General features: G+C 45.5%; 1 protein-coding gene across 1 annotated transcript in view; it reads right to left on the minus strand.

Annotated features, from left to right (window-relative positions):
• Positions 1-876: 876 nt before the first annotated feature.
• The window catches only part of SMAD6 (SMAD family member 6), a 63,395-nt gene continuing 52,789 nt past the window's right edge, over positions 877-11,482 (minus strand). Inside the window, 2 exon segments of the mRNA XM_077472795.1 lie at positions 877-2,929; positions 2,932-3,402. Of these exon segments, the coding sequence (XP_077328921.1) occupies positions 2,865-2,929; positions 2,932-3,402 (536 nt within the window). The 3' untranslated portion in view covers positions 877-2,864.

An 11,482-nucleotide genomic window follows, 5' to 3' on the forward strand; every position in this document is an offset into this window, starting at 1 on the left:
CCCAAATCCCGGAAGTGCAAAATCACACGTGATGAACATCTGAAAATCCAATACAGATTTGGCTCCAAAAATCACAGGGCTGGATAGAGCTAGATATGTGATGAAACCACAGAGGACGCGTTTTGCGTCATTATACCTTCCTCTGTGGTCTCGCCACATATCTAGTTCTATCTACCCCTGTGATTTTGGAACCAAATCTGTAATTGGATTTTTAACTGTGTGGGGACCAGTGCTTTACTACTGTGTGGGAGGTGGCCTTCACTAGTGGAAGACATGGAACAGTGTTTCTGCCTTACAGAAACACAGGATCCGCGTCTTCTGTACTGACAGAATGGCAATCTACCTTGCTTACATAGGCAGATTGGCATTCTGTCAGTGTAATCTGTATTAAATTTTAAAGATATTCATCAGTGTTGGTGATTATATATGCAGTATTTGATATAAAAAAAAAAAAAAAAAAAAAAAAAAAAAAAAAAAAAAATCTCCTGATGAAGCCATTGTATGGCGAAACACGTAGAGAATTGGAACCTACTGCATTTTTCCATTTACCGTATGGATATTATAGGATGACATGATGATGATTATTTTTAAACCTTTTCAATAAAATCTTGATATATTTTATATGTGTTTTGGCACCTTTAAAATCCCATACCTCTCTCCTTGTTACAATTTATGAAACAATTGAATCCTATGCACAATTTTTTCTTTTTGTTTACTTTAGTTACTCTAAGATTTCCAAGCCCATTTTTTTTTTCCATATATAAAAAAATGTTGAGTAATCCTGCGTGCCGTAATCGTAGCCCCCCCCCCCCCCCCCACCTATATACAAAACCTTCACTATACTGATTAAGTTCATTTATTGATTCTGAAGAACTGTAAAAGCCAAAGTGCATTTTATTTGTATTGAAGGTCATATACACATTGCACCATACATAAATAATGACATTGTAAAAATGACTCCGTATTTACAAGTATAATATATATTTCAATATAATAATATAAACATTTTATATTAAATCTAGGGTGTGGTCTTTGAGTCCTTTCTGTGATAGGTGGGTGTTTCGGGATTTCTCAATAAAGATTGTGTGTGTGTGGGGGGGAGAGGAGGGGGGATATGGGGGATGGGCAGTGATGAATTGTGGTGACTTTTTCTATGGCGGGGACCTGGAGAACCTCACAAAGTGGAATAAAAAAATCAAAGCAAGGAGTCCAGGCCTCTGCAGCAAAAAAAAAAAAAAAAAAAAAAAAAAAAGAGGTTATCCAATATGGCACCTGTAACGTGTTTTTTTGTCATGTGAAAATTATGGAAATCCATTTAGTGAGCAGAGTTTTAATTATTATTATTTTTTTTATAACCCCCGTGAGAAGCTGCGCAGCGCCGTAGACTGTATTCTGGTGATCAGTTGTGGTATTAAAAGATGCAAAAATATTAAAATCTCACTGCAGGATAAAGTGGACAGCTACGGCCATGAGTATGGTGACACGAGGGTGACAGAGTGGGCAACGGCTCCCCCTAGTGTTCCACAATATATATACCTGTGGTCTCCAAACGGTGGCTCTTTATCCATACACTTGGGGCAGTAGTCATCCCACTGACACCAATGATGAGGCACTATTATTATTTCTCCCCACTGATACCAATAAAGGGGCATTATTCTTCCCACCGATAACAATGATGGAGCACCATGCCTCTCTGATACCAATCATGTGGCCCCATTCCTCCTGCTGATACCAATGACGGAGCACCATTCCTCCCGCTGACACCAATGATGGAGCACCATGCCTCTCATTGACACCAATGATGGAGCACCATTCCTCTCATTGACACCAATGATGGAGCACCATTCCTCTCATTGACACCAATGATGGAGCACCATTCCTCTCATTGACACCAATGATGGAGCACCATTCCTCTCATTGACACCAATGATGGAGCACCATTCCTCATTGACACCAATGATGGAGCACCATTCCTCATTGACACCAATGATGGAGCACCATTCCTCATTGACACCAATGATGGAGCACCATTCCTCATTGACACAAATGATGGAGCACCACTCCGCTCATTGACATCAATGATGGAGCACCATTCCTCTGACACCAATAATGGAGCAACTTTCCTCTCATTGATACCAATGATGGAGAACTATTCCTCCCCACAGATACCAATGATGGGGCACTATTATTATTTCTCTCCCCGATACCAATAAAGGGGCACTATTCCTCCCACTGATACCAATGATGAGGCACCATTCCTTCCACGGATACCAATGACAGGGCACTATCGTTTCACGGACACCAAAAATGGGGCATTATTCCTCCCACTGACACCAATGATGGGGCACCATTACTCCTACCAACATGAATGAAGTGGCACTATTCCTCCCATTGATGCCGAAGTTGGGGCACAATTCCTCCCACTAGTACGAATGATGGGTTACTACTTCACTCACTTGTACCAATGATGGGACACTATTCCTCCCCCTATGGACCACAGCCGCTATGTAATTGTTTTACTCCCACTGACCATTGATTACTCCCATTGATGCCAGGGTGTTTTCTACCCTCACTGGCCACAATCCAGCCACCATAAAGTCAAAAAAAAAAAAAAAAAAAAAGGAGAGTAAAGCAGCCCTTTGCTTAGGAAGTTTGGAGACCCATGGTATACACTGTTGCTGGAAACCCCTTCCTAGGGCACGGAGGTGGACAGTGCCAACCTGGGGGGTAACACATGCCTCTATTGCAGAAAAAGGCTTCACCAAGGGACCTCACCATCTCATGCCTCTGCTCAGAGTGGTACACATCCTTCTAATATTTATAGATCGGTTGACGGGGAACGGGGGGGATGAAAAGGCCGGCTGCTATCGTCCAAGTAAGACCTCCAGCCAGCAAGGGCAGGAAGTGATCATCTGTCTTGAGTAGCAAGTCCCCAACCCTTGGCAAAACTGATGCGTATGCTGTGGGGGTCGTAAGGTCCATCTGTGTATTCCGGGTGGGCCGGGAGATGCTGCAAGATGCACGACTTTTTAAAGTCAAAAACTTTCAGAGAGTAGCCGGGCATCACCTTTCGTACGACAAGCGAGCGGCAGGTGGGGCCGTCCAACGTCGGAGAGTTGACAAAGATGGGGTGGTCGCTGCGATTGTAAGCCCACACCCCGTCCGGCTCCTTGCTCAGCACAATGCCAAGTCCAATCTTGCTTCGTGTCCTGACTGCAGCCTCGCTCCGGTTCTCCAGACTTAGCTGGCCCAGGCAGAAGCCACTCCCTTGAGGTAGGTCATAGAAAATGCTGACTGATGGCTGGCACACTGCATAGAGGCGGCCGACGCGGGTCCTGTGCTCCCAGTAGGCCACGCTGCACCAGTGGCCCTGCTTGCTCGAGTCCAAGGACAGGCTGGTGTCTGTGGACACAAAAAGAAAACAATTATTTCACATGAAGATCTGACATCATGAAGATCTGTGCTAGAAAAACAGAAAAAATAAAATAAAATAAAAAAAAACCATCAAGAAATTTGTTATAAAAAGACAAAGTAACATTTGTAAAAGAAAAATGGGGCTTCTCATCGACACGTTGGTGACTATAGGGCAATGTTTAGTCCAATTGTAACATGAATTGGTCTTCAGTCCTGTAATGTACTATGTTCCTCTAGAACAGGAGTCTCCACACTGCTGCCTGAGGGCCAGATGTGGCCCTTACGGCATTATTCCTATTAATGATATGAGGCACTATTCCTCCCACCAATACCAATGACGGGGCACTATTCCTCCCACCGACACCAATGACGGGGCACTATTCCTCCCACCGACACCAATGACGGGGCACTATTCCTCCCACCGACACCAATGACGGGGCACTATTCCTCCCACCGACACCAATGACGGGGCACTATTCCTCCCACCGACACCAATGACGGGGCACTATTCCTCCCACCGACACCAATGACGGGGCACTATTCCTCCCACCGACACCAATGACGGGGCACTATTCCTCCCACCGACACCAATGACGGGGCACTATTCCTCCCACCGACACCAATGACGGGGCACTATTCCTCCCACCGACACCAATGACGGGGCACTATTCCTCCCACCGACACCAATGACGGGGCACTATTCCTCCCACCGACACCAATGACGGGGCACTATTCCTCCCACCGACACCAATGACGGGGCACTATTCCTCCCACCGACACCAATGACGGGGCACTATTCCTCCCACCGACACCAATGACGGGGCACTATTCCTCCCACTGACACCAATGATGGGGTATTATTCCTCCCACCGACACCAATGATGGGGCACTATTCCTCCCACTGACACCAATGATGGGGCACTATTCCTCCCACTCATATCAGTGGAAGGAACAGTTCCCCGTCATTGGCATCTGTTGGGAGGCATAGTGGCCCATCATTGGTACCAGTAGAAGGAATTGTGCCCCATCATTGGTATCAGTGGGAGGAGTAGTACCCCATTGTTATCAGTGGAAGGAATGGTGTCCCATCATTGGTAACAATTACTATTCCTCCCACTGACACCAATGATGGGGCACTATTCCTTAGATAGACACCAATATTGGGGCACAATGTCTTCTACTGGCACCAATGACGGGCCACTATGCCTCCCACAGATGCCAATGACGGGGAACTATTCTTTCCACTGGTACCAATGATGGGGCACCATTTCTCCAAACAAAACCAAAAATGGGTAGTTTTTCCTCCTACTGACCCCAAACAAAGGGGCAATACTTCTTCCACTGATATCAATGAAGGGGTACTATTCCTCTCACTAATACCAATGATGGGGCACTACTCTTCCTGACCACCAACCCTGAGGCCATGTTTATACTCACTGATGTTGGGCCCGAGGCATTTTCTACCCCCACTGGCCACAATCTGGCCTCCCTAAAGTCTGAAGGACAGTAAACTGGCCCTTTGTTTAAAAGAAGCTTTGAGACCCCTGCTCTAGAACATCCTCTCTCCACCATGGAACTCTAGGGTTTCCGTTAGAGGTTGCAAGGGGTTCCTTGAGCCAGGAGCACTTTGTGACTCACAGGTAAGTTACCACTGAACCAACGATCCTTTTAGTTATTTGTAAGGGTGGGATTATTACCAATGTCCACAAATACAAGGAGAACCCTTCCCAGTGACCATCACACTAAAGTCCCGTGAGGTGTAGATATAGTCATTTATTGACAGGGGTTCCTTAAGAATTTATTTAAAGGGTTCCCATATGTTAAAAAGGGTTTATAAAGGCTGCTGCACCCTTTAAATGCCTGTTATTAAACTGTCACTTGACAGCACAGATCACAGGCACAATGCACAGAGCCAATTAGAGGGACTCTGTACCTTGTGATAGCTGTTATGACCAATCACAGGGATATAAAAAAAAAAAAAAAAAAAGGTCACCAATTGCTTCTCTGTAAGTAACATTGCTCACACCTCACCAATAATGAAAATAAGGCTCACTAACCACACAAGGGGTAGACTATATTGACCATAAATGGGACACATTGACCACCAATGCTATGGGGCACTCACTGCTGATCAACATTTAAAGGAGCACACGCCTCTGACCACCAACCAATAAAGTGGCACTGACCACCAACACAAAGGGCCACCAACTCCTAACCACTGAAATCTGCAAGCATTTCCATTTCTGTGTATATCTTAAGTCTGACCCCTGCACTGTGAATTCTGTACTGTACTCTGCGTGTATAATATACACCATATTGTCAAAATTATTGGGACACTTGCCTTTACACACACCTGAACTTTAATGACATCCCAGTCTTAGTCCGTAGGGTTCAATATTGAGTTGGCTCCGCCCTTTACAGCTATAACAGCTTCAACTCTTCTGGGAAGGCCGTCCACAAGGTTTAGGAGTGTGTCTATGGGAATGTTTGACCGTTCTTCCAGAAACGCATTTGTGAGGTCAGGGACGGATGTTGGACGAGAAGGCCTGGTTCACAGTCTCAACTCTAATTCATTCCAAAGGTGTTCCATCGGCTGGGGTCAGGACTCTGTGCAGGCCAGTCAAGTTCCTCCACCCCAAATTCGCTCATCCATGTCTTTATGGACCTTGCTTTATGCACCTTCACGTTGGAACAGGAAGAAGCCATCCACAAACTGTTCCCACTAATTTGGGAGCATGAAATTCTACAAAAAATGTCTTGGTATGCTAATGTCTTAAGAGTTCCCTTCACTGGAACTAAGGGGCCAAGCTCAACCCCTGAAAAACAACCCCACACCATAATCCCCCCTCCACCAAATTATTTGGACCAGTGCACAAACAAAAAGGTCCATAAAAGACATGGATGAGAGCACGGACTGCTGCGAGGCCAGGCCTTCTCGTCTACATCAGTGCCTGACCTCACGAATGCTCTTCTGGAAGAACGGTCAAACATCCCCATAGACACCCTCCTAAACCTTGTGGACGGCCTTCCCAGAAGAGGTGAAGCTGTTATAGCTGCAAAGGGCGGAGCCAACTCAATATTGAACCCTATGGACTAAGACTGGGATGCAAAAAGTTCATGTGTGCGCGCAAAGGCAGGTGTCCCAATACTTTTGAATATATATATATATATATATATACACACACACACACACACACACACAAATGAAGAAAACACCCAAACATAGTGCCCTTTAAGACCATCAAGCTGCACAGGCCTTTTAGCCTACTTCTACTTGCACTTTTTTTTTCTCAAGGATTTAGTAAATGCCAATGGGTGTTCGAGACGCTTCCACCCCACCCCGATGTTGTCCATGAATCTGCTCCCCCTGCACCACACCCCGGGGCCCTCGGGACGGGCCCATTTGAGCAGATGATGATCTCACGTCATGCCAGGCTCTTCCTGCACTCAGTGGAAAGTCTGTGACAGCAGCTTGGAGAGGACATCAAAAGGAATCTATGAGGATGGCTCCCGTAGAGTGAACACATCCTAAATCTTCCCGTTCTCGCTGCAGATTTTATAAAAAAGGAGCCAGGCCAATATTTTTTTTATTTATTTTTTTTTTTTTACAGGGCTCCTCTACAAGTACATGTTTAGGAGCTCATTAACCAGCATGCATTTTACTGACTGACATGGGGGCTTCAGATGCATTGAGTTGCGTTGACTTGCATGACAATACAGATCAATATTTAAATCAAAAAAGTTAAGTTATACTGTAAAAGCCAGACCGTAGGCAAAAAATATTTTTTTTGCAGTTTTAGCTTAAATGGGGGGGGGGATACATCCTCTGGCAGAGTTCCATCGTTACATTACTGTATACTCAGAAGAATTTGGAAGCTCTAGCTATCAAAAAAACAGTCCGACAGTGTTTATAAACAACACTGCTCCAGACATAACACAAAGATGCAATGTAACATGTTGTTACTTTTGTATCTTTCTGTTCATTCATCTGCAGATCAAAAAGGGATGAACTGTCATCTGCAGATGATGTCAGTTACAAGGAATTTTATTTTTCAATACAATTTTTTTTTCACTCTAATCAGCCCTAATTAAAGCGTATTTCTGCTTAAAAATAAAAAGTCAGCCACTACAAATACTGCAGCGGCTGACTTCATAAAAATCGCACACTTACCTGTCCCAGGGTCCAGCGGGGGGGAGGGAAGCCCCCACTCGTCTCCCCCTCTGTTTGGTGTTGCCGGCATTGTAACTGTGGGCACCCAGCTGTGGCTGCACAGCTGGGTACCCACTGCACATGGGGGGGGGGGGGGGTGATCTCCCTTCCAGGGCCGCGCCGGGAGGAAGTGGGAGCTGGGACCCTCTGAAAAGAAGGTACTGGCGCCCGCCTGCCCCCCCTCCACAAAATGGACATGCCAAATGTGGAAGTTCCATTTTTCTCTCTTCAACTGTTATTTTTCTCCGATTTTATTTTGCTCCGATTTTTCCATTTTATTTAAATTATATATATATATATATATATATTATATATATATATATATATATATATATATATATATATATATATATATATATATATATATATATATATATAACACATATACACACACACTCTTTGTTTACATTTTTACACACTTAACACATATTTACACATTTCCCATTTAAAAAAAATAAAAAAATAAAAACACAACATTTAACAAAAACACTAAAATAAAAAAAAATAAAAAAAAAATACTAATTTGTAATAAACTTTGCAACTCTATGGACCAGAATAATAATTTCACTTTAAAATAGGACAGATTACAGAATAAAATGTCCACTTTTTATCTGCAGCAACACTATTATACGAACACTGCTCAAAAAAAAAAAAAAAAAAAAGTATAATAAAAAAAATAAAATTAAAAAAAATAAAAATAAAAAAGTGCATTTTGTTTTATTGTCTAGGGACCTGTTTGTTCTGCAATAATTTGGTGCGAGAGGCAAAATGGTTAAAAGGAAATGCATTAAAATCTGTGAGCACTTCAGAGGCAAAACGATCATTGCCAATATTCCCCTTTAGCTGTGTATGGGTTGGCATTAGGAATACACAATATAGACTTTTAATGTCCTTTTAAATATACATAAAAGATGAGTGTAAAGTGGGTGACGTCGCCTTCCTTCCATACAAGACTCTGCCTCCTGCTGTGCAACGATACACAGCGGTTGTTCTGTAGTTATGCCGCGGTCGGCGGGGTGAAACCGCAGTGGGGAGGAATGGTATTTTCAACATTCGGGGCAATCCCAAAATGTATACATTGCTGTTTATATGTCCTATCGACACCACAAAGCCGAGACCCGAATTGATGACACTCCGGGTTGCTTGTGGTGTACGATATATACAAGCTACGACCTCGCTGCTCCGGTATCTGCTTTTGGTTGACAATCCGGGTACCAATGCAATAACCTGAAATACGGGCGTTTATCTTTAGTGGGCGCATCGATACAAAGTCTGGGGTGTGATTGGGTCTTTTGTAGGCAATAGTGGCTAGTTCAAATGCACAAGTCAAAATATAAAGTGGTTCTAAAGCCTAAAATTATTTGTTTATGCATTCCTTGCATTAAGGTAATAAAAATGTTGAGGCATCAGTATTGGCCCCTCATCATCAGCCCCCTCCCCCTTTATGTACCCGAGCCCTTCATTCAATCCAGCGCTGTACACATCTGCAGCTCTTCTCTCCCTCCTCCCCCCAAAATTCTGGTGAATTCATCTTTCCCTCCATCCTGACTAGTCTCCCCGTACCTGCCGCTAAAAAACATCCCCACAGCATGATGCTGCCACCACCATGCTTCACTGTAGGGATGGTATTGGCCAGGCGATGAGCAGTTTCTGGTTTCCTCCAGACATGACGCTTGCCATTCAGGCCAAAGAGTTCAATCTTTGTTTCATCAGACCAGAGAATTTTGTTTCCGATGGTCCAAGAGAACTTCCGGTGTCTTTTGGCAACCTCCAGGTGGGCTGTCATGTGCCTTTTACTGAGGAGTGGCTTCCATCTGGCCAATCTACCATACAGGCCTGATTGGTGGAGTGCTGCAGAGATAGCTCTTCTGGAAGGTTCTCCTCTCTCCACAGAGAAACACTGGAGCTCTGTCAGAGTGACCATCGGGTTCTTGGTCACCTCCCTGACTAAGGCCCCTTCTCCCCCGATTGCTCAATTTGGCCGGGTGGCCCGCTCTAGGAAGAGTTCTGGTGATTCCAAACTCCCTCCGTTTACAGATGATGGAAGCCACTGTGCTCATTGGGACCTTCAATGCCGCAGAAATGTTTCTGTACCCTTCCCCCGATCTGTGCCTCCATACAATCCTGTCTGAGGTCTATAGAAAATTCCTTGGACTTAATGGCTTGGTTTGTGCTCTGACATGCACTGTTACCTGTGGGACCTTCTATAGACAGGTGTGTGGCTTTCCAAACCATGTCCAATCAACTGAATCTACCACAGGTGACCTCCAATCAAGTTGTAGAAACGTCTCAAGGACGATCAGTGGAAACAGGAGGAACCTGAGCTTAAATTTTGAGTGTCATGAATACTTATGTACATGGGATTTTCTTTGTTTTTAATAAAATTGCATAGGATTTTCCGACAAACTTCTTTCGTGTTGTCATTATGGGTTATTGTTTGTAGAATTTTTGAGGAAAATAATGAATTTAATCCATTTTGGAATAAGGCCATAACAAAATGTGGAAAAATTCAAGTGAAAGTGAATCCTTTCCTAATGTACTAGATATATGTCTTTTACAATGTTGTTTTGGTGTTTTATGCCATTATATTTTATATGTTGTTTATGCATCATCCACACACGAGCTACATGCAGGCAGCCCCAGCCATGCAGAAGCCTCAGCGGCGCCCCTCCTCTCCCGGATCGGTCAGGATTTTGTGGTCTCCTCTGGGCAGAGGTTTGGGTTTTATAAGGAGGATAAAAGCAGGATGTTTGCCTGAGGTTACCCTGCCCTCAAATAAACATCCCGCAGCAGCCTCATCCCCAGCATAAGCCCAGCAGTGTGAAGGAACTGGCTACTCTCACATCCCGCGTGTGCCAAGCCGGGCCCTTCTTCTCCAGGAGCCGGGATAGACAGATCTGGGGGGGTGGTGTGGAGGAATGTATAGAAGGGAGGAGGGAGGAGGACATCAATGAAGTAAGGAAAAGCAAAACAGAGGAATTTAACTGAAGCCAAGAGGAGGAATTTGGGTGGGGGAGCGGCACAGAGCGGGGAATGGTGAGGGCCAGAAAACCAAGAAAAAAATCGGAGATGTGTGATCACCGGGGTAAGGAAATGCCATCAGCGGGGAAGAAGGTCAAAGTATATGCAGAAGGAGAGAACGGCAGCAGCTTCATGTAAAAGAGAAGTCCACCATTTAGACTAGGCTTCATGGTATACGAGGGCTGTACCAAAGGTATTGCAAAAGAGGGGAATAACTTATCAACTTCCAAAAGTTGTTTAAATGTCACATGTTGGTAGATGAACTCTTCCTCTACAGCAGGGGTGTCAAAATCAAATTCATCGAGAGGGGGGGGGGGGGGGAGGTTGGTTGCCCTCAAAGGGCTGGTTGGATCTGTAGGACTAGGGGCGGGCTGCGTACAGAGTGCCGGGGTTCAGGGGCGCGCTGCGTACAGAGTGCCGGGGTTCAGGGGCGCGCTGCGTACAGAGTGCCGGGATTCAGGGGCGCGCTGCGTACAGAGTGCCGGGATTCAGGGGCGCGCTGCGTACAGAGTGCCGGGATTCAGGGGCGCGCTGCGTACAGAGTGCCAGGGTTCAGGGGCGGGCTGCGTACAGAGTGCCAGGGTTCAGGGGCGGGCTGCGTACAGAGTGCCGGGGTTCAGGAGCGGGCTGCGTACAGAGTGCCGGGGTTCAGGAGCGGGCTGCGTACAGAGTGCCGGGGTTCAGGGGCGGGCTGCGTACAGAGTGCCGGGGTTCAGGGGCGGGCTGCGTACAGAGTGCCGGGGTTCAGGGGCGGGCTGCGTACAGAGTGCCGGGGTTCAGGAGCGGGCTGCGTACAGAGTGCCGGGGTTCAGGAGCGGGCTGCGTACAGAGTGCCGG

This window comes from Lithobates pipiens, unplaced genomic scaffold, assembly GCF_037356315.1.
Source record: "Lithobates pipiens isolate NorthernLeopardFrog02 unplaced genomic scaffold, aLitPip1_a1.2 Scaffold_8, whole genome shotgun sequence".
Taxonomy (NCBI): Eukaryota; Metazoa; Chordata; class Amphibia; order Anura; family Ranidae; genus Lithobates; species Lithobates pipiens.